Genomic DNA, 24,235 nt, shown 5'->3' on the forward strand with positions numbered 1-24,235 from the left:
GAAGTAAGTGCAATTCATTCTAGACTGCAAGAGCCATTTGACATTACTAAATAAACTCCCATATTATTCTTGCTTAGCTACCCAAAACATGTCAGATTCCAAATCTATTTAAGATTTTTTTGAAAAGCTTGATGTAGGATTAAATGGATATTGCCTGAATGTTAAAAAAAACAATACAGCCTGGGGCGCCTGGGTGGCTCAGTCAGTTGAATGTCCGACTTTGGCTCAGGTCACGATCTCACGGTTCGTGGGTTCCAGCCCCGCATCGGGCTCTGTGCTGACAGCTAGAAGTCTGGAGCCTGTTTCGGATTCTGTGTCTCCCTCTCTCTCTGCCCCTCCCCTGCTCACACTCTGTCTCTGTCTCTGTCTCTCTCTCTCTCTCTCTCTCTCAAAAATAAACATTTAAAAAACAAACAAACAAAAAACCCAATACACAATGTAACTCTAAAGCCAGCGTTATGCTTAGTGGCTAAATAATGGGAAGTATTTCCTTTAAAGTCAGAAATAAGGTAAGAATATCTTAGATCAGTACAATTATTTAATACTGTTCTCAACATCGAAGAAAATGCAATTAATCAAGCAAATGAAGTGAAGCATGCATATCTGAAGGGAGAATGCAAAAGTATTAGTATTTTATACGTGTGAACTCCTGGAAAACAAATTGCAAAATTTTTGGAACTGTTAAGAGAATCAGGAAGATAGCTAGTTTCAAAATAAAGATACAAAGATGCAATTGCTCTTTTCACATACCAACCATAACAAGTGAGAAAACTACCACATTTAAAATAGCAGCTCACAACAAAAACTCAAATTGAAAAAAATTAAGGAGATATATGCATGCCCATTGTATTCAGCAGTAATAGTAGTAACCGCCACAAGAACAACATGGATGGTCCTGATATAGGAAAAGACACACTGCCAAGGAGCAGGACAGAAAATTCCAGAAACACTCAAGTATTATGAGAATTCAGAGTAAAATAAATGTGGCATTTCAAGTCACAAGGGAAAGATTTGTTATTCACTAAATAATTTGGGACAACTGGCCAGCCACTTTAAGGAAAAGTCAAATTTCACACATTAAATTCCAGTTAGATAAAATGCATTCATAAATGTAAAAAATGTAAAAAAAATTATGAGAAAACACTTCTGATATAAGGGTGGAACATGACTTTCTTAACTTGACACCAAAGCCAGAAACTATAGGAAAAAAATTTACATCAAAGTTAAATATTTCCTGGCAGCAAAAACAAAAACAAAATACCACAATTATGGAAGTTTGAGAGAGTTAGGAAAAACTATTTAGTAACACACATGATGGACAAAGAATTACTACCACTGTATGAAGAGCTCTTACAAATCAATTATAAAAATAAAAATGGTCAAAGACTATAAAATAGTCAACTTACAAAAAAATAAGTTAGACTGGGCCAAAAAAAAAGACCTGTTCAGTTTCATTATTTTCTAAAATGCAAATAAAAACAAGAAACACATTTTTATGGTAAGCTCCCCCTCCCATTTCTTTTATTGAGGTATAACTGACATACAACATTACATTAGTTTCAGGTATACAACTTGGTGATTTGATATTTGTATATACTGTGAAATGAGCGCCACAATAAGTCCAGTTGACATCCTTCACCGTACATAGTTACAGAATTCTTTTTTCTTATGATGAGACCTTTTAAGATTTACTCACTTAGCAACTTTCAAATATGCAATACAGTATTATTAACCATAGTTACCATGCTATACATTACATCTCAATGACTTATTCATTTATAAGTGAAAGTTTGTACCTTTTGCCTTCACCTATTTCACTCACAATGAAACACCCACCCTGGAAACCACCAAGCTTTTCTCTGCATCTGTGAGCTTCTTTTTTGTTTATTTGTTTGCTTGTTTTTTGTTTTTTTTTTTGTATTTATATTGTGCATATAAGTAGATTATATAGTATTTGTCTTTCTCTCTCTGACCTAATTCACTTAGCCTAATGCCCTCAAGGTCCACCCATGTTGTTGCAAATGGCAAGATTTCGTTCCTTTTCATGGCAGAATAATATTCCGTTGTGTATATATTCCACATTTTCTTTATTCATTCATCTGTCAGTGAATGTTTAGGTTGTTTCCATATCTTGTCTATTGCAAATAATGTTACAATAAACATGGGGTGCGTATAACTTTTTGAGTAAGTATTTTTGTTTCTTGCAGATAAATACCTAGAAATGGGATTGCTGGATCACATGATAATTCTATTTTTAATTTCTTAAGGAACTCTGTACTGTGTTCCACAAAAACTGTTATCAATTTACATTCTCACTTAATAGTACACAAAGGTTCCCTTTCCTCCGCATCCTTGCCAATACGCATTGTTTCTTACCTTTTTTGACAATAGCCATTCTAATAGGTGTGAGGTGATAACTCATTGTGGTTTTTGATTTGCATTTCCCTGACAATGAGTAATCATCGTTTTTTCACATATCTTTGGTCATCTATATGTCTTCTTTGTAAAAATGTCTTCAGATCTTCTGCTTATTTTTAAATCATATTTTTTCTATTGAGTTGTGTGAGTTCTTTATATATTTTGGATACTAACCCCTTACCATACACATGATTTGCAAATACTTTCTCCCATTCAATAGTTGGCCTTTACATTTTGTTGATGGTTTCCTTTTCTACTTGGGTTTGTTTGTGTTTTTTGTTTGTTTTTGTTTTTGTTTTGCTTTTGTTGCTTTTAATTTTGGTGTCAAATTCAAAATCATCTCCAAGACTTATGTCAAGGAGCTTATCGCCTATACTTTCTTCTAGGAGTTTTATAGTTTCATGTCTTACCTTCAAGTCTTTAGTCCATTTTGAGTTAATTTTTGTGTATTTTTGTCCCATTTCCTTTCGTGTTTGTGGCTGTCCAGTTTTCCCAACACCATTTATTTAAGAAATTGTCCTTTCCCCACTGTATATTCTTGACTCCTTTGTCATAAATTAATCACATGGGTTTATTTCTGGGCACTCTATCATACTCCATTGATCTATGTGTATTTTTATGCCAAAACCATGCTGTTTTGGTTATGATAGCTTTGTGATATAGTTTGAAATTTGGGAAAGCAATGCCTTCAGCTTTATTCTTGTTTCTCAAGATTGTTTTTGCTATTATGGGTCTTTTGTGGTTCTCTACAAATTTTAGTATTGTTTTCTCTATCTCTGTGAAAAATGCCATTGGAATTTTGACAGGGATTGCACTGAATCTGAAGATTACTTTGGGTAGTATATAATTTTAACGATATTAATTCTTCCAATCCATGAGCACAGAATATCTCTCCACTTATTTGTATCTTCTTCAATTTTTTTCATTAATGTCTTATAATTTTCAGTATATGGGTCTCTCACTTCCTCGGTTAAATTTATTCCTAGGTATTTTGTTCTTTTGGATTCAACTATAAATGGGATTGGTTTCTTAATTTCCGTTCATGACAGTTCATTATTAATGTAGAGAAACACAATGGATTTTTGTACTTGATTTTGTATCCTGCAATTTTTTTAAAAGAAATCTTTAAAAACCATAATATTGGCATTAGATGAATGACTAAAACCAGATGTTGGTGTAGAGGAGGCAAATTTTTACCACCCCTCTTAGGGTTTCTCAGCTGACAGAAGACAGATTAACAGGAGAAACACACACACATTTATATTATTTTACATGACAGAAGAGTCCTCATAGGGATTGAGACCAAAAGAACTGGTAAAGTTCCTCTGAACTTTACCAAAAGAACTGATAAAGAACCTCTATAGTAGGTTGAACAATAAGAGGCAATTGTAGCAAAGTAACTATATGGAGCGGCCAAAGGAAGATAAGATGTATTTGAACAAGGTCTGCTGGAACAGATTTCTTTCTGCTTCAGTTCCTTGTCACTGGTGATAAAAATGTTCTCCTTTCTCCCGGTACAGGGTGGACACCTTTCACATGGGAGGTTTATCTCCTGCCTTCAGAAATAAAAAGGAGGGTCAGAATGCCCTCTTGTATCTGCCATTTCTCAAGTGCCTTTAATTCAAAATAATCAACATACCAAAGCAGCACACTTTGGGGTGATATGTTCTCCATTCCTTTGGCAAAGGAGACAGAAAATAGGCATTTTCAAAAGCTGTTGCTAGAAGTCTGAATGGATACAACTTTTCTGGGAGGCATTTTTATCAGTCCATACCACAGTTCTATTTGGGGAAATCTATTCAATCCAATAATCTTGTATCTAGAAATTCTCCACAAAGAGGTAGTTATACAATAGGAAAAACATATGTGCATAAATACGCCTGATGTTTTAATAATCATAAAAGCAAAACCAAAATGATAAAGCTAAACAAAATGTCCATCATTTAAATGACTGGCTAAGTAAATAAGATATTCTGCTATCATTAAAAAATTAGGTAGTGTTTTATCTGCTGAGGTACAAACATGAAACCAACATGTTTTCAACTGAGGGGAAAAAAAAGGCTGCAACGTAGGATGAACTTATTTATAAAGCATGCATATGCCCACATTTCTATACGTGTTGTCTATGTACATTTAGAAATCTGGAAGTTTATCTCTGGATGATGACATTTTGGTGATTTTATTGGTTTTTTTTTTTGCAATTTATGTTTTATTTTATTTTTATGTTTTTGATAATGTGCATGTATCATCTTAATGACCAAATATTAAGCTTTTTCAAAATAAGTCACCTTACCTACCAGTTCCTTAACTCTTTTTGTTGTCTTTGTCCCTCCTTTGCACCAATTTGACCACATTTTTTTCAATGCTAAATTGCATACGTTTTTTTCCTACTGCCATGCATCTCAAAATAGATGGCATTTCACAATTGCTGTTGGCCAGGGGACCAACATGACATGGGTGTCATTGCCTGTGTATGTGCAAACTTGGTCATGGTTATTCATATTGCCATGACTTCCAGTACAACCTCTGTTGAGTTTAATTGACATTTAAAATTGATTTGGTTAACACTGCTGTTTAACTCATCACCTCAGAACTCGGAGGCTTAAAACAACAACAATCCCTTTATTATTTCTCACAGTTTCTGTGGGCCATGAATTCAGGAAGGGCTTGGCTGGGTGGTTTTGGTTAAGCAATCACTCATGAGATTGCAGCCCTTTAGAAGCCGTAACCAAAAGAGCAGAGGTTGGGGAAGCAGGATCAGCTGGCAACTGGCAAAGCATCTTTCTCTCTTCATGTAGTCTCCGGGATTTTCCACATGATCCCTCTGGAGGCGGGGGGGTTTGGGCTTCCTCACAGCATGGCAGCCACAGACCACTGAGGCTGTTAACACGGAGGCTCTGGGCTCCAGAGCAAATATTCCAGCCAGCCAAGTGGCATCCGTATCACCTTTTCAGACCTAGCTTCAGAAGTCATGCAGAACTGGTGCTTTCTATGGGTTACAGGCAAGTCACAAACTAGCTTAGATACAAGCAGGAAGAAATTAGGCTTTCCCTCTTGATGTGGAAGTAGTTAAGGTTCTAGAAGCACATGTGGGACAAGAACTATTATCGTGGCCCCTGGGAAAAAAAATATCTGGTACAAAACGTTTTCAAAGAATTACACTATTATTTAGCATTGAAGCATAAAGTTTTTATTTATTTATTTATTTATTTATTTATGTATTTATTTATTTATATTTTTGAGAGAAAGAGAGAGTGGGAGGGGGGTGGGTAGAGGGAGGGAGGGAGAGAGAATCCCAAGTAGTCTCCGTGCTCAGCAGGGAGCCTGACATGGGACTTGATCCCAAGACCCAGGGATATGACCAGAGCCAAAATCAAGAGTTGGACGCTTAACCGACTAAGTCACCCAGACGCCCCAGTATAATGCTACATCTTACAACTAATGGCATATTAGAACAGATTATGTAATGAAGCACAGCTTTAGAACTGACTGATTTTCCTTTACTTTACATGTCAGCAAGATGAACGAAGTCAAGCCTGTCCAAGGCCTTCCCACCGTGGGGAGGGGCTGGTGGAGCTGGGAGCTAAAATATGACATCAGGAATATTCCATGTTGTAGACGGGTACGGGCACTGGACTGTGGGGGCAGTGATCCACTGTCATATTTTCTATGTCGTAATTCTCTTGTGCTATAGACATACATTCAATGTTTGCTCCTTGTAACAGCCTGATCTTATCTCTGAAATAAGCAAGGCCCAAACCTACCTGTGTCGTGTAGCAGAAATAGAAGAGCAGTGAGAGGGAGAAAATGGTTACCAAACAGCAAGAAGTGACCTAAGAAGGGTGGACAGTTGATGGAAGTGATGAGGAACGTTCTACACGGGGTAAGGAGGGGCACGGGTGATTTCTTACTTTGGGCACACTGAAGACCTATTGGCCACCTACAGTTTTTTGCACATGTACTCCATAAAGTAACTACACAGCCACTCGAAGATTTCTCAGATACCTAGGGAGGGAAAGATAATGACCCTGCTGCCACATGTGACTCAGGGTGTCAAAGGAAAAGACAGATCCCTGAAGACTGGGGACACTTGGGCTTCATATAGTTTTGAACCTAATTAGGTGAACCTATTTCTTGAACACTTTTATGTAGGAGTCCAATCTTAGCACTTCCCTGAATGCTAGTGGTGGGAATCTTAGCACATCCCAGCATGCCAGTGATGGGAAGCAAGCCAAACTTCCCAAATCATCTTGGAATCTGCTTAACAATTTTAGCAACTTCAATTCTGCCAGATATACCACAGGTACATTGCACTGAAAACCAGGCATATTCTTTTCAAGTCGGAATGGTTAAGGGACACGTTTGTGCTTTTGTCTGATCAGTTACGGATTCTTCTGAAAGTTACCAAAAAGGAGTGTGCAGACTCTATTTGGTTGTGGAAAGCCACTTTATAAAAATTCAGTAAAACCTTTTTGGAACAAAAATATTATTTCAAAAGATGACCACCAAGTGAATTTCAATAAAAATAAATCCTATTTTTTCCAATAATTCTAATTATTGAAATGTGTCAAGAAGGGGAAAAAAGGAGATTATATTACCAAAAATAAAAGTGATTAAAAAGGATCTCAAGGAGAGTCAGAGCTTTGCACTCCCTGTACTGTTTATACTGGCAAATCTCTTGCAATTCTCTCCTCTCTCTACCTCCCATCCTTTTCTCCAGATTATAACAACTGCTCTACATGCAAAGATCTCTGTTTCCAGGACTGTAGTAGTTGTTACTTAACTCTCTTTCACCTGAGTATCTGTCATGTCTCCTACAGACTGGCCGGGATGTTGCATTTTGTCAAAGGTGCCCACCTCCCTCAAACACACACTTCTCCAGATAATTCTTTAATATTCCAAAGTTACAAATAAGATGTATTTAAAATGAGAATTATCTGAAAAATAACCCCATTCTGAGGGTTTTCTGGCTTTCATTCGTTAATGGATTAATCAACATTGTTAGGGCAAATAGGAAAATAGGCTCATCTGTATATTATTTGCATCCCCCACCGAGCCTAACATCCTTCAAATCTAACAAACTGCACCTACCTGCAACAGCAACCGTGGACAAATATTCCCAGGAATTCCAGTCGTCCATATATGAAACATCTGATGCACACATTTCATATTGTAACTAGTAGGGGTACAGAAGCATAAAGTGCTTTCCCCAAAACAAGCTGCAAAAGTCAACATGTAAAAACGAGTTCCCTGCATCACAAATACGTACCTTAACAATTGGCAAACAGGCTAAGATATGAGGGAGACAACCCGCAGAAGAGGAAACGACAGCTGGTCAAACTGTGCGTGAAAAAGAAGTTCAATCCCACCGATAATCGAGACAGTGTAAACCTAAAAGTACAAAGTGATAGCATTTTACACCCTTCAGTCGGGCAAACCCTTAAAAGTTGACAATGTTAAGTGTTTGAGAAAATGTAAAAGTAGAACTCTCAGATACCATTGGGGGAGTGTAAAATGGGGCAACGACTCAGAATTTGGCAAAATCTAGTTAAGGATATACCTGCCTCCTATGCAGCAGTCAGGCACACGGTAGGGCTATCGCATTCCTGCGTTTTTTTTAAGCGTGTACTCCATAAGATAATTGTGAAAAACTGTGCAGCCACTTGCAAATTTTAGACATGTAAATTTTCAAATCATAAATGTAAATAGTTGCAGAAGATATAATTTGGCAACTGTTATAAATACTGACATTAAAAAAAATAAAGCGGTGATGTCATTCTTTTACATCTATTCAAAAGTGGTGTCAGATAACAAATACTATTTTTAAAACTACACAGGGCCGCCTGGGTGGCTCAGTCGTTTAAGTGCCTGGCTCAAGTGATGATCTTACAGCTTGTGGGTTTGAGGCCCCACATCAACCTGGAGCCTGCTTCGGATCTGTGTCTCCTCTCTCTCTGCCCCTCCCAAGCTTGCACTCTGTCTCTCTGTCTCTCAAAAATAAACATAAAAAAAAAAAACCAAAAACCCTACACAAACTGCTCTTGTTTAACATTTGGGAATTTTATCTTTTTTTTTTAACTTGTATTTCCATTCCACATTACACTGAAGTTTATTTTAACGTAACATGTTATTATGTTTGAACATCTTTTTTTGATCAACCTATCACCTGTTACGCAAATGTGTATATAATGATAAATTGCAAAAAAAAAAAAAGTGCATTTAAGACTCTGAAGTCTAAACATTTTTTTCTTGATTTAAAAAATTATCACTAAATAACTATTTTAGGTGGTAATTTACATTACTAATTCTTATTAAATCTCATCACTATTAAATGAACTACTAAATTCCTATTGGCCAAAACCAAAATGTATTGCACATACTGATAAGTATTAACTGTAAAAATGTAAGTTTTGATTGCAAATGCTTTTAATGAAATGAAGGGAGAGGTTTTTTTTCGTCTAGTTCATGTATCCAGATATGAATATTGCTTATTGCTAAAATGAAAACAGGCACTTATTGCTTATTGCTAAAATGAAAACAAAATAAAAGGAATGAAGCCACCAGCAGTATGAATTTACCAACAGTATATTCATGATTAAGTGGATTTTCTTACAATAAATTCTACTAAATATACCTAAGTTATATAAATATAATAAGTACATGGCCAAAATGAACAAATGAGCTGAGAATTGGTTGATGGGCAACACTGAGCAGGAAATTTAAGTCCAAAGGAAGAGTGTATATGGATTTATAATGTCCGATAATCTTTTTATAAAGGTAATGCAAATATTTCTTCTACAAATCTGATGAAGTGTTTGAGAAAATATAAAACACTAACTTACTTGGAACGTGAGTTTCTTTTACTCAAAGGTGTAATGTCGACCTCTAGGAGATACACACAAAAGTGTTTACCTCCTCCTTCCTTAAATCATGCAAACAATGCAGGTGAGTCAAGACCAAGCCCTGTGAGTAATCAGTCTCTAAACTTTCTCCCTTTTAAGAATGAGAAATGGAAGGGCGCCTGGATTGCTGAGTCGGTTTAGCATCTGACTGTTGATTTAGACTCAGGTCATGATCTCACAGTTCATGAGATTGAGCCCCACATCGGGCTCTGTGCTAACAGCACAGAGCCTGCTTGGGATTCTCTCTCTCTCCCTCTCTAAATAAATAAACAAACAAACATTTTTTAAAAAAGAATGAGAACTACAGGCCGCGCTTCTCATAGACTGGTGTTTTCCCAGCATTCTTTTTACAACTCCTGAATATTCTTAGTTTAACACAGATGGATAAAGACCAAGGAGTTGCCATGAGTTCAGTGTCCCAGTGAAAGAAGACACAAAATTCTCTAATTTCTTACCTGTTTTGCTCACACAACTCCTCTTCGGGAGCGATGTGTTCTTTGACAATCAGGAGAAAGAACAGGAGAAATCATTAAACAAAAAATGTCCTGACACCCGCTTGACATTATATCTGAATCCAGATCATCCCATGGATGAAAGTACCAACTCTAACTCCACTAGGGTTGCCAAATTTAGCAAACTTTCTATCTGCCTCTCTCTCTCTCTCATGCATACACACATAGGATGCCCAGTTAAATCTGAATTTCAGTAAACAACAATTTTTTAATATAAATGTTCCCACAGCTCATATTGAGACATACTAGATCAGGATATATTTATACTAAAGTAATACAAAACTACCTGTGGTTTACCTGAAATTCAAATTTAACTAGACATCCTGTATTTCATATGAATTTTAAATTCTACCCAAGTTTTTGCCTTTAACAGAATATGTGCAAGGAAAGTCAGGAGGCCCTATAGCAGATTTATAGGCCCTCAATTAAAGAAGACCATGTGGATCCCAGTATTTTGAATTGTCCCTTTGAGACATTATATTAAGATCTTAGGTGGGTAAGAGACCTTTCTTTTAGAAAATGGGAGAAAAAGATAGTGAATGATGAGGTGGAAACTGCATGTGGCCCTCAGGCAGGTCAAGTTTAGGATGTGGAAATCAACTACTTTAGCAACCATCCATATTGGGAAAACGTGTGTGTGTGCGTAAATATATATACGCACACACGCGCAAGTGCGCGCGTCTATGTGTGTGTAGGCAGTGGAGTGGGGATGGAAATTGGTGCAGTGCATATACCCTAATTTGAAGACCAGTATTCTGGGCAGAGTTTCCCAACAGGTCTGCACTAAACAGGTCAGTGGGCAGTGGTCATGACACAAGATGCTGACCTCTTCAGCTCTCGGGGCAGCCTTGGATTAGAGGCACAGTGACATCTGGCAGAGTGACCCAAGTGAAAAGGGCTGGGAAACCCCATATATTACAAATGCTCCCTAATATGTGTAGGGTGACACATCCATAAATGCTCACAACAGCATTTTTTTCTAGTTACAAAAATCTAGATGAAAGCTAAATGTCCATAAGAGCAAAAACGGAGGAATGAGTCACTGTATATTCAGCTAACCAAGTATTATCGTCCAATTAAAATGGAAAAACTTGACCTATAACTCTCAACATGAAAAGATGTCAAAAACCTAGCACTGAGAAAAAAGCAGGCCACAGAAGGATGGTACACACACTATGACAATACGTGTAAAATTTACATAGTTAGGGAAACTAAAAAAAAAATACAACTGTCATGTATTAAAAGCAGACAAGCACTGATTAGAAGGAGGTACCATAACTTCAAGGAAAATGCCTGCTTCTGGCAGAAGAATGGGATTGAGGACAATCTCATACGAAGTCACACTAGCCATCATCCCTCCGATCAGAACTACTAATAAATGGATCCTTCACACCAGCCACATCAATTACCATCCAAGAACACATATGAATAGTTTTCCCCACATGGCCCTCAGCCATGATATGGTTCATGTCAACATTAGCAGAAACCAATCAAGCTCCCTTTGACCTAACAGAAGGAGAATCAGAACTCGTTTCTGGATTCAACATTGAATACACAGCAGGTCCCCTCACCCTATTTTTCCTAGCAGAATATGCCAATATTATCATACTAAATATCCTCACTACAATCTTATTCTTTGGAGCATTCCACAGCCCATATATACCAGAACTCTATACAGTCAACTTCACTGTCAAAACCTTACTCTTAACAAAATTACCTTTCTAGGAATTCGAGCATCTTACCCACAGGTAGGATTGCATAAGAGCTATCACAGAGAACGCCATTTGGGCATCAGTGGGTCAGGCTCTGTTCTTCATTCTTTACACTGTTATTCATTGTACACACTGTCAACAACCCCATGAGGTGCTGGATAGCGTTATCCCCATTTTACAGATGAAGTGACTGATGTACAGAAACACAGAGATTAGGGGATTTGCCCAAGGTCACACACCTCTATAAAGGATACAAAGGGTCCTTAAGTGTATATTAAATCTTCTTTTATTAAAAAGGACTTGAAATATGACAAAACGACAATATAATAGATGAATGGCTATTTATGATACCTCATTCTTTTTCTTGTTTTTTTGAAATATCAAATTTAAAAGTTCTGTTTTATTCTTTCAGAAGCTCAAACTTGCCTAATAAGATCATTCTAAAACTCTGGTTATGAGTTTTCATGAAAACATGGATTTTTATCTCAACTGTCCTCACCAACAGTAGATAAATTACATAAATGAGTGTTCTTTTTATTTTTGTGTGATGAGATAGAAGTGGAGACATTTTATCTCAGTCTATATTACACAAGTATGGCCGTAAACTTCCGTGCCCCACTACAATTTATGGTATAATATTTAGGGATGGTTTTCATCCATAAAATCTATGCTCTGCATGATCCAAATGGATGAATGGGAATTGGGCCCCATCTTCCCTCAATTGATTTAATTAACTAAATCTTTTATTTTTTATTTATTCATTTTTTTTTTTTTTGTAGATAAGTTAAAAGCCAATATTTAAAAGCTTGCTGCAATTAAATTTCTAAGAGCCAGGAGAATAAGCAGTATAAAGAGTAGTCTTTGATTCATGCATCCAGAATAGTTTCAGGTCTTCATTTTATCTCCACTTCCAAAATCTATTCTAACATTTCATCCCAAGCCGTTGATGAGGAAGTTGATGGAATAATGGAGAGGACAGTCAACATTCTTCACCGGGATTGCTCTCTTACGCCGGAAGGGCAGCCGAAACTGTCTCACAGAAGCACGTCTCCACAGAGACTAGGATGCCGGCAACTGGCCAAACCTCCCTGACAAATCTCACTTGTTACTGACTCACCCTCACTCGTTTTTGCTTTCGAAAGCTAGTTGTTGGCTCCATCGTGAGCAGGAGAAAGATCCGGCCCAAGTCACACAGATGGGTCTGGATAACAGCACGCTTTCAGCTGCACAGGCCCCTGGGAGTCTGTAAGTAACTAAACGGCTGTAGGATTCGCAGAATCCTAGACGATGAGGGAAACACACGGGTATGATTTGAACCGCTCTGGCCACCACCAACTTGTCACACTGTCTGAAATTCCTATCAACACTTTCTCAGGTTCAGACCTTGATCTAAGGGATTGCTGGTCTCAGTGTAACTATGTGCCTTGTAGGAAGGGGATATTGCCCCTGAATAATGGATTAGTGTATGTGATTAATTGGCTGCCAGTTTAGAGACAGCAGAAGATAAGAAAGTGGGACACAGAAGATATAAGTTTTAATGAGGAGAATCTAAAAAAGCACACATTATAACGCAATAGCAATGAGGGCAGTGTGTGTGTGTGTGTGTGTGTGTGTGTATACCAATATTCTATTGATAGAGTTATATATATATCCTTGAAATCTATATAGGAAGTTTTATATACAGAGAGATTCATTAAAGAATTGCTCGTGTGATTATGGAGGCTGAGAAGTCCCACAATGTGCTGTCTGCAAGCTGGAGACCCAAGCTGGAGACCCTGCAAGCTGGTGGTATAGTTCAGTCCAAGTCCAAAGGTCTGGGAACCAGAAGGTTGGTGGTCCCAGGCCAAGGGCAGGAGAAAACCAATGTTCCAGCTCAGCCAGTCAGGCAGAGTTAATTCTCCCAATCTCCAATTTTTGTTCTATTCAGACCCTCAAGGGATTGGATAGATTCCACCCACACTGGGGAGAGGATCTGCTTTACTTAGTCTATGGATTCAAATGCTAATTTCATCCAGAAACACCCTCACAAATTCACCTAGAAATAATGTGGAGCCTAATCTCTGGGCACACTGTGATCCAGTCAAATTAACACATAAAATTAACCATTACAGGCAGGCTGCAATAGAAATGCAAACCAGGAGAAAACACTGAGGTGCTAAGTGCACAGATCTGGAGGAATCCAAGAGTAGGATTAGGGACTAGGAATCACAACCTTTGCCCCCTTCACATTATCTGGGCTTTAACCTTGAACAAGCATTTTGAGGAATTCAGTGACCCAAGAGTCCTCTCAGGGTTCAGACGCATATTTCCAGGCCCACAAAACCAGTCGGTACCACTGAGATGCATTTTGTGGAATGGAACGGAGGATGTAAGAGAAAGTACAAATCAGCTGGAGGGCTGTTCTGCTACTTATAAGTTAATGTCCTTGAGTTCTATAAATGTCAGGTCCCTCATAAAATGGAGATAACACCCCCCCCCCTTTTAGGGTTGTTTTACTAACAGAATGACTAACGAGTGATAAACATTCAACCTATGTGAGCTGTTTTAATCACTGCCATAATACACACACACACACACACACACACACACACACACACGTAAAAGCATGGACCTTGGCCAAAGTCAACATCTCATTCTCATTGGCTAATATTCAGTACCTATGTTCAAAGATCTAGTCTTTGCTTTGTTGACAAACATTTGATCAGCTGCTTAGCATGGGGACAGAAAGGTGATGCATTGATTCTCAGCTGACCTTGTGCTAGCACCAATATGAATTAGTTAATGCCAGGAGTTACTCAGTAATGTAGGAATTAACCAGGACTGCACTTAAAACCAAACTCCATGTGTCTTTAAATAAAGTTGAAAACAACCTAAGGTGATCTGTGGGTTATGTTCTTCCACAAATTGCTGGATTTTTTTGGTGCCAACAGCAGGTACTGAATATTTAAGGGTATGTAAGAGAACCTGTGAGCATTTTGTGTATTTCTCTAACAAATGCCGTAACTATATACAAATGATTTAGATGTTATTATTTCATATTAGTTGTGCTTTTCCACACAAACTGCACACAGTATCAGCCACATGATTCAGTTTGCCAACATGTTTGGGAATAGTAACTCTCAACTCGTGGCACCCAGCTCAGCTGGAGCAGAATCACCTGGTAGGTTGGCTAAAGACATTCTTCACCCTGTGCTACACCCCACAACATAATGAATCAGAATTTCTGAAAATGGGGCCCAGGAGTTTTCATGTTTAACAAGCTCCTTAGGGGCACCCGGCTGGCTCCATCAGTAAAGTATGCGATGCTTGATTCTGGCTTGTGACTTCAAGCCCCAAGTTGGGCATAGAGCTTACCTTAACCTAACCAAAAAAAAACAAGCTCCCTAGATAATTCGTACTCAGAGTGAAGTTTAGAACATATTGAGTGTAAGGCAGAAGGCAGAGTGGTCACTTGATATTACCCTTAGCCTCTCCTTTACCACAATCTTTTGCCTTTAAACTATTATTGACCCTGTCAAAATTTAGTCTCTTTCTTTGCCCTATTTAAGAACAATGTGGGGGGCACCTGGGTGGCTCATTTGGTTGAGTGTTCGACTTCAGCTCAGGTCATGATCTCACAGTTTGTGGGTTGGAGCCCCGCCTCGGGCTCTGTGCTGACAGCTCAGAGCCTGGATGGAGCCTGTTTCGATCCTGTGTCTCCCTCTCTCTCTGCCCCACCCCTGCTTGTGCTCTCTCAAAAATGAATAAACATTAAAAAATTTTTTTTCAAAAAAGAACCATTTGATTAATATAATCATTCTAAAAATTAAATACCTTTCAGTGCCTTCAGGTCAGCATTCTGGATTCAATTTAATTGTAGATAATGAAAGAGGAGAAACACAGGGGAAAAGTTGAGTTATTTGAGTTGAGTTACTGGAAGGCTCTGATTCGCAAGCGGAGGTCACTTCTCTGCATTACTCCTACCCCAAGCGTAGTTCTTAGAAGGAAGCTGCTCCGTGTAGTCCCCCCACCCACACCCCCTACAGCCTCCCTGCACCACGCTCACCACCACATGCTGTGGACAGGCCTTGCACACAGTGTCCTGCACATGTCATGATTATGCTCGTCGTTTCTCAGTCCGGGAACCGTCCGGCTGTCCCTAACCGTACGCTTTCGGGGGACGACGGCCAGGGTTGACTTTTTTTTCTTGTTCTCCATGTTATGTTTGTTCTGACCGTATTTCCTGAGCTGCACTTTTAGGTCTACTGATCCTAATATGAAAAAAACTGAACTTATATTTTATATTTTCTTCTCACTTTTCTTGTAATTCATTTTTATTGTAGTTTGCAAACGCACAGCTGTGCAACACATTTTTTTAAATAATGCTTCCCGAAAGATAGCTTGCAAAGCACTGCCGTCCACCATGTTCCTTTAAACAAATTCAGACAAAACACAGCTCTACTCCAGCATGTTCTCACCTGCTAAACAGTAGGGGGTTGTCCTAGGTCACCCATGAGCTTCCTCTAGCTCTGCAGTTCTCTGTGGATACAGTTATATCTCATTTTCCTACAGGTGACAAACTTTTATGTTCCAAGTGGACTTCCTGCTGTCCGGTCGCTCCTCTACACCATCTCTCCCACTGTGAGACTGTGTGGGTTTAAGGAATAAAGAGCATTTTAATAATAGCGCAATCAAAATGTAATTAACAAAGGTAATTTGGCACCCAAAATATTATGTAATACACATCAAAGATAAAAATCTAGATATTTTTACCATCTGCTACTTTGGATTCTCACTTCTCTCCTCCACTGAGATTTAAATGTTCGTATCCATATATTGAAGTATGCATTTCTTTCTGGATCTCCTTGTATTTGCCTCATCATCACATGTCTCGCACTGGATTTTAATCATTTGTGTCACATGAGGCTTCCTTGCTAGATTTTTAGCTTCACAAGAATGGAGATCATCTTTGTCTTAACCACTAGGTCCTAGGGTTCGGTCTCTGACATATTAATAAGTATGTATGGGGGCGCCTGAGTGGCTCAGTCAGTTAAGTGTCCGACTTCAACTTAGGTCATGATCTCGTGGTTCGTGGGTTTGGGACCCGTGTCGGGTTCTGTGCTGCCAGCTCAGGGCCAGGAGCCTGCTTCGGATTCTGTGTCTCTCTCTCTCCCAAAAAATGAATAAGTATTAAAAAAATTAAAATAACTAAATAAATATGTATTGGAATAAGGGAGTGAATGGAAGAATGAATGAATTTCTTAGTGGTAGAACCATGGATTAGGCTTTCATTTCTTTATAGTCTTTATATTTCTTGCCCATTACTTTTTTTTTTTTTTGGTTCTATAATCTCTGAGCATAAATTTTATAGTTCGAATAGAATCTAAGATTTCAAGTGTGTTCAGAGAGCCACGGTTACAATACCTCTTAATTCCCTCAACTCAGCATTTTTTTAATGCCAAATCCCCAATACAATTGTCTGCAAGTCCTATTCTGATGGCCGTCAACCTCTCACTTCCTGCTTCAGATTAGCTCCGTGAATTTTCCTTTTACATTTTTTATTGATGGTTGTATCACATCCCTGCCGCTTGTACTGCATAAGCATTTTTTTTTAAAAATTTTTATTTAGCCAGCAGGGGCTTAAAAAGCAAAGTATCTTAAGAAATTCTTTTCTGCTCCAGAGAAAATGTGGACAAAAGTAAGTTTAAAGAGAGATCCAGTTACGTCAACTTCTGTCTCTGAGAATTGGATCCCCGGAATTGGTTCTCCAGGTCTCCCTGCTTCACACTGAATGTCTGACCAGGTTTTCCTTTTTGGATCTATACCGCTTGGATTAAGTGAGGGATGACCTCACAACATGTATTTCTTCCAGTGCTTCCTCAGCACGCTGACCCCCTGAAGGTTGTGGAATGTCTTCTTTGTGTGCTGGTAGGGACCATCTGGCTAGCTGTACATAAACAAGTTTCAACATATGGGCCATAACACATACGTGGCTCTGCACTACTCGTGCAGAAAATTAAGAAAAGGTTGCTCTCTTGACACGAGAAGTTCATGTAAAAGAAGCAGCACCGTGCAGTGGAGCGCCTGCCCTACGCTGCACACGGGAGACCTTACTTCCAGCCCCTTCTGTCCCACTCACGGAGCATGTCACTTGATCGCACCAACTTTCCTTGACTGTCTCCTCCGAAAATTAAAAAGGAAGCCAAGGGAACTCTGGCCTTCCACTCTCCCTGTCCTTTCTCTCCTTCCTTTCTGTCCTTCTTTCCTTCCTATTAAGAACATTTATTACACGCCTCCTATATATGTTGCAAGCACAATGCTAAGTGCTGGGCATATTGGTGAGGAAAACAGACACAGTCCCTGCCCTTGAAGAATTACTAAACCATGATGGAGACATACATTAAATAAATCTTTGAAAACAGAAGTATTCTGAGTAGAGGGGGAAAGCGTGTGTGAAGGTCCTGGGATGGGAAGCCTAGACTGTTTAAAAACTGCAGGATTTATGGGGTGCCTGGGTGGCTGATTCGGTTAGGCATTCCACTCTTGGCTTTGGCTCAGGTCATGATCTCCCAGCTCGTGAGTTCGCGCTCCAGGTCGGGCTCTGTGCTGACAGTAAGGAGCCTGCTGGGGAGTCTCTCTCTCTCTTCTTCTCTCTCTGTCCCTCCCCTGTTCACGTGCTCTCTCTGTCTCTCTCTCAAAATAAAAAAATAAACTTGAAACATAAATAAGTATAAATAAATAATGCAGGATTTGTAAACATTTCTATCCATTAAGTCGAGGACTCAGTTGACAGTCAAAATGCCGCAAGGAAAATTCCTACCACCGCCAGATGGGAATTCAAACAATCATTACATTAGCATAAACTATCTATAAAATGGCCTGAATTTTCTATTCATATTGTTGATATCATGCCTGTAATCAATGAATCTAATAAAACTCCATGAAAATATGATCATCGAAAACATACACACGCATCTCAAGCACATGAAACTGTGGTAAAGGCTTTAAGAATTATGAAACAGTTTCCAGAAAACCTAGGAACTCTATGAGTACCCCTGTTTAATATTTACATAACTAAACTAAACACGAGGTAAGAGACATTCAGTTACAGCTTACGAGCACTCTCCTTCCCGAGCACCATTTTGCAATACCCAGCCTTGCAGGGTGACAGCTGACACTCTTGAGTGAGTCGAGAGATAAGTCCTAACAGTCATTCTCGCTGAACAGTCATAAAATATGTGTACAGTGCTTATCTCAGTGATTCTCCCAATTCTTGGTTAAAACAAAAGCTGTGCCTTTGGCACAAACGTTGTCCTGTGTGGAATAGTATAAATTGTTTGATATTTCTGTCATTCTCTCTCGGCTTCTACCTTTCCCTTTCAATTGGCCGCCATGCGTGCAAAAGCACGTGTGGCCAGAGAGTTCAATCACCAGGCATTCAAGTCAGGCATGATAAAGAGCCAATGTGAATGTCAGAATTTCAAAAATTAAACCCATTTGAGAACCTGAATCAATCCAGTTAACCATAATGCCTTGTCTTGTGCTACAGGAAGGAAACCGGTCATTCCTTCCAAACTGCCATGGCCCTCCCTAAATGATATGGTGACCATCTGGGGAACGTCTCCCTTCAACCTGATGGCACACTCCTTAAAAGTAAGGACTTGCACTATCCATCTTTGATCCCTCTATGTCCACAATGCTGAATGTCGCAGGAGCCCAATAAATGCCCATTAATCAAATCAAGGACCCAACAGTCATTCGTAAAAAAAAAAAAAAAAAAAAAAAAAAAAAAAAGTGACAAGTGACATGCAGTGAATTACAGACTGTCTTAACTACCTGTTAGGATTTCAGCAGAACCTACAAAGCTTGCCCTTTTGCGAGTCTACAGACAGCAATATTTATGACAGCAGACCTTCAATTAAAAATCATTACTTAAGTTGCTTTATTACAGCTACAAATAAACTTTATTTGATGTAATGTAATAAAACATTTTCAAATTTAACAACATTTATCTGACCAGAATTAATAATTTAAATTATGAATGTAAGTATATACAGTCACTTTAGCAAATCTGCGGTTCAGGAATTTGTACAAGCTTTGTCTGAAGCCCACCTCCCCTTCCAGACCCTTCTTTGTGTCTGGTGAGAGGCAACGTCAGTGAGAGCGGAAGAAATCCATAATCCACGTTACCCACGTTGCCCACAATCCAAATCCATAATTCCACATTTTCCAGTGAGAGAACGGCCACATTTCTTGTAGGAAAATAATTTTCTCTGTCAGTTCTCTTTTATCAAATGAAGGTTTGTGTTCGCTCTTTCCCCTCGGAGGTACCCTTCTGGTCAGCCATCTTCCTGTCTCATTACGTATTACATAGTACCGTTAAAAAAAAAAAAAAATACCATCCACAAAGGGCCTCTTCTGTTTCCTGACCTGCCCTTAACATCTACCACCTTGGGGAGAGAGAGGAAAGAAGAACAGAATTGGCCAGGCACACATTTGTTTTAGGATACAGAGAACACAAAAAACAAATCCTCCTGAAGGAACGGAATGGTATTCGGAGTGTTTCCCAGCAGCGGCCCCAGCGACGTCCAACTCGCACCACTCACTTTAATACAGCGCTGCCCAAGAAGAATTAACATACTGATGCTCTGTCTCTGAAAGCATCAGAACCTTTCATGGAAACCCCATTATTCCCACACTTCCTCCCCAGAAGAACAGAGTTATGGACGAGCCCGGGAGCCCACTGCATCGGTGAGAACCCGAGGGCCAAAAGTTCTGTGCCAGTAACCGTGCTTGTATACAGTACAGTTAGGTAGCACTCCCTCTTCGTCCAGGTACACATCCTTCCTCTCAGAAGGAATCCCCTTCATCTCTTAGGACCCTTCAGAAGAAGTGTGAGTGCAAGAAAAAGCTTTATTCAGGTTTTAGGATTCTCTCCATCCTGAGATCTGTTCCTGAGTTAAACCGTGACAATCAATGAGTTAACAAAGAAAAGTACATTGGTGGGGAAGTGACAGGAATCCTGCAAAAAAAGCGAAAACTATTTGACAGAAGCTTTAAACCAGACACTGCTCTGGGAAATCATTTATATTAGCTGATGACGGGATTCTGTTTTCTAACACAGACATGCAACATATTCAACACTACGCTTACCACAGTTTGCTTGGAAATACACCCTTCTGTCCTACCACAAAATACATTCTGTCTCGTGAGTGATTCCTGAATATTCACCACAATGCCTAGACTCGGAAGCATGGGAAGTGAGCATTGGAACTTTCTTCTGTTTGTATGGACTTGGACACACGCACAGCACCAGAAACTGTTTCCTTTCTGAGACTCAACTCTGTTTGTATGCTTTAGTGCTGAGCCGATCTGGCTGTCTTGAACTGAGCACTATTTTCATTGGCACACAAGAGCACTGATCCACAGAAGAAGAGGAGAGGTCACCATCTCCCTCCTAATATGCTTTGTACAACAGATCACCCTGCTTGTCACGTGTCAGCCATCCCAGGAAAGGACAAAGCCACGCTCCATTCCGCAGTCTCAGCAAAGGATTGCATTGTTTCCACCTCTGTCTTGCCTGGTTTATTTCGTCTCCGCTATTCCGCTTTTGATCATGAATCATGACTTTTTTTTCTACAGTAGTCAGAGTTTTGTCTATAAAGAGAAAGAGACAGAGAGAGAGAGAGAGAGAAGACAAGAAAATGATTTAGCAGAACCGTAAATGTGAGGTTTCGTTTTGTGGTGGGTGGATTCACTTTTTACAGCATTCAGTAATTTGAATCAGTTATGGCTTTTAAGGGGTTATAGGAGCTTTTCTAAAAGGGAAGAAAGGGTGCTGTGGCTCTTTTCATAAATTTTATAACTTCTATAAGTTGCCGGGGCCTTAATATATTTGCAAATCAGCCCCGGATAACCCATTTAGAAATTCACTTTGATAATACAGCTGTAGGCAAAGATGCCTCCACTCTCAAAAATCCCTGCAAAATACTATTGTACGTGCCCCGCATGAAAAGGATAATGATGACCGCTTATGAGAAGTGTTCCTCCCTTCGAGCCTAGGGGGGTGCTTCATAGAAAGACAAGTGTACAAAGGCCAGGAAACCCCATCTCCCTCACCTCCTTCCTCCCGGATTCACGGAACTGGCATGAGTCACGGAGAAGTCTTGGCCAACAGCTGAGGACAAGACTCTTTCTCCTTGGTGTAGAGCCACATTCCCTCCAGGTCCACACTCCCCTAACTCTTTACCTTCAAAGGACTCAACTTACTGAACACCACATGTGAGCTTGAGACCTAAGTCTATCGGGGTTGTGGGGACCGGCCCTGCACCCCTGGGCTTTGCCTCCCCATCTCATCGACAGTGCTACTCTCACTTGGTTCTCAAAACTGGGCAGATGGGTTTGCCTGGTGACAGGCTCAGTTTCTCCAGACGACACCGTCTCTTGCTTTGTCCGTCACCTCACGGAATGGTGCCTAAAGAGAAGCGCCACACTTCAGCTCAAACCCGCAGCCCTAGGCTCCTGGGTTTGTGGGGACAGGCACCGGAGACAGGCCGTGTCCCTGATGATGCTCCACGCCTATTCTTGGCCTGGGGCCTCGGCTGGTTCTCTGCACAGAGGGGAGACTGCACTTCTCTGCAGCTCAGCTCGGCTCACATCGGTTCGGGAAACGGACCGAATCCCTCCAGTCCTCAAGCCGTAGCACCATCTCCCAGGCCCCCCTTCCCTTGCCACCCGCCTACCAGCCAACTACCAAATGTTCAGACATCCTTGGCCTCTTTCCTGTCTCAATACCACCCTTCTCATGTGGGCCCTTGTGGCAGGAGACCTCACGTTCATATTGGTCTCTTAACCCATCTCCCGTCCCCTATTGTGAAGCCCCATCTACACTGCAGTCCTGCTCTCACTCCTGTTCAAAAGCCTTCATCTCACCTCCTACCTGCCTGGACCTCCGTGCTGACTCTACCCAGCTTCCAGGTAGTGCTGAAGACCTGCCCCAGTTTCCTTATCTACCTCCCTCCACATCTGTGCCCCTGTGTCTACACTGTCCCGTCTGCTATGAGTAGACTCAGCCCTACTTCCACCCCTGCCATTCCTTCTTGTTAAATTCCTGCTCTTTATTCATGGCCCACTCCAACTACCACCTCTTTCAGGATTTCTCTCTAAAACATTCCCCCAAGGCTTATTTTTCTTGTATACCCATCTGTACCGTTTGATGTTATTTGGTGCAGTGTGTATCTACTCAGAAAACAAAACAGTATGTTAGAAAAAGCATGAGAGGCCAATTGCCCGCCTTTCCTATTTTAATTTTTTTTAAATGCTTGTTTCTTTTTTGAGAGAGAGAGAGAAAGACCGAGCACGAGCGGGGGAGGGGCAGAGAGAGGGAGACACAGAATTTGAAGCAGGCTCCAGGCTCTGCGCTGTCAGCACAGAGCCCAAAGTGGGACTCAAACCCACAGACCTGAGCCGAGATCACGCCCTGAGCCGGAGTCGGATGCTTAACCGACTAAGCCACCCAGGCGCCCCATTGCCTTTCCTATTTTAAAGAGATATTGCAAAGTTAAAATGCAGGTCGCTGCCAAAGCATGACACAAACAAACTGTTATTATTACTAACTGATGATTTAATAAAGAGCCAAATTACAGTTAGTTAATGATGAGGAAACTACTACCATGGGGGTGGGGAGGGAATCCCCGAAACAGCAAACTTTTTGTTCATTTCTGCCATTAAGGCAACGTCCCACCACAGAAACCCAGAATTTCAGGGCCTTCCAGTTTCCACTAGGATCCATTTTGTTGTTTTGTTGTTGTTTGGTTTTTGTTTTTATCACTGGTTTCCATAAAGAAAAAGCAGAATCACCCTGAACTCCAAAGCCGCAGCGCCAAGCGTGGGGCAGCAGAGACAGAATTCGTAACAGGAACCCAAGATTATTCTGCTATCGCTCACCGCTGAAATCAACAGGATTATAAAAGTCTGTTTTGAAGAGAAAGACACTCTGATCACCAAGGAGAAGAAGGGAGAGGGGAAGGAAGAGCTACATCAGCACAACTCCGTGAAATTCCTTTATATGGAAGTATTTCATACATTGCTTTTCCATATAGTTCACCATAATGGTGTCCAAGAACCAAAGCTGTCACAACGTGACACGTAAAAATAATCGACGGCGATTCAAAGCAAATCCATAGATAAGGTTGTCAAATTAAAAAGAAAAAAGGATCCCTGCTTGTGTCACAGTATCACACTTGGTTTTGTATAACCAGATTCGAACACTTGTGAAAAGGGGACAAAGGTTATAATTTAGAAGTGAATTAAAATTACCAGTGAGGCACACAGAGCTTTTCTCTCTATCCACTCCCTCCATCAAGGAAGATTCCCTACTGCCTGTTGGACTCCTGAGTCTTTCGTTACACTGATCAAGAAAACGGGAAGAAATGGGTAGATATCTGGAAAGAACAATACACAATCTAGTAGACTGTTTACACCGAGAAGGAAGAAAACTATTATGTAGGGGGAAAAAAAAGAGCCAAGAAGGCAGAGTTAGAACGAGAGTAGAACCCAAGCAGCCAGAGAAGGAGGAAAGGGCTGGAGAGACTGGAGGGAGGACCTTGAGTCTACAGGCTGGCCAACAAGTGTAGGTGCTGAATAGAAAGGCAGGGGGTGGAGACAGGATCCTGAGAAGGTTTGCTGTGAGCTATGGATTTGACACTAATCG

The 24,235-nt window shown here is 40.2% G+C and overlaps 1 protein-coding gene across 18 annotated transcripts in view; it reads right to left on the bottom strand.

The window, feature by feature from the left end:
• The window catches only part of HTR7 (5-hydroxytryptamine receptor 7), a 154,403-nt gene that overhangs the window by 50,552 nt on the left and 79,616 nt on the right, over positions 1-24,235 (bottom strand). For 12 of the 18 annotated variants that reach the window (XM_042908292.1, XM_042908303.1, XM_042908304.1 and 9 more), the window contains 2 exons: positions 20,997-21,180; positions 16,002-16,170 (listed from right to left, as the gene is read on the bottom strand). In XM_042908292.1, the coding sequence (XP_042764226.1) occupies positions 21,138-21,180 (43 nt within the window). In that variant the 3' untranslated portion in view covers positions 16,002-16,170; positions 20,997-21,137. Of the gene's footprint in view, positions 1-9,773; positions 9,816-15,357; positions 15,383-15,589; positions 15,795-16,001; positions 16,171-20,996; positions 21,181-24,235 lie in introns of those variants that run through there. The other 6 variants (XM_042908300.1, XM_042908302.1, XM_042908297.1 and 3 more) reach the window with 5 other exon arrangements.

This window comes from Panthera leo, chromosome D2 (assembly GCF_018350215.1).
Source record: "Panthera leo isolate Ple1 chromosome D2, P.leo_Ple1_pat1.1, whole genome shotgun sequence".
In the NCBI taxonomy this organism is placed as follows: Eukaryota; Metazoa; Chordata; class Mammalia; order Carnivora; family Felidae; genus Panthera; species Panthera leo.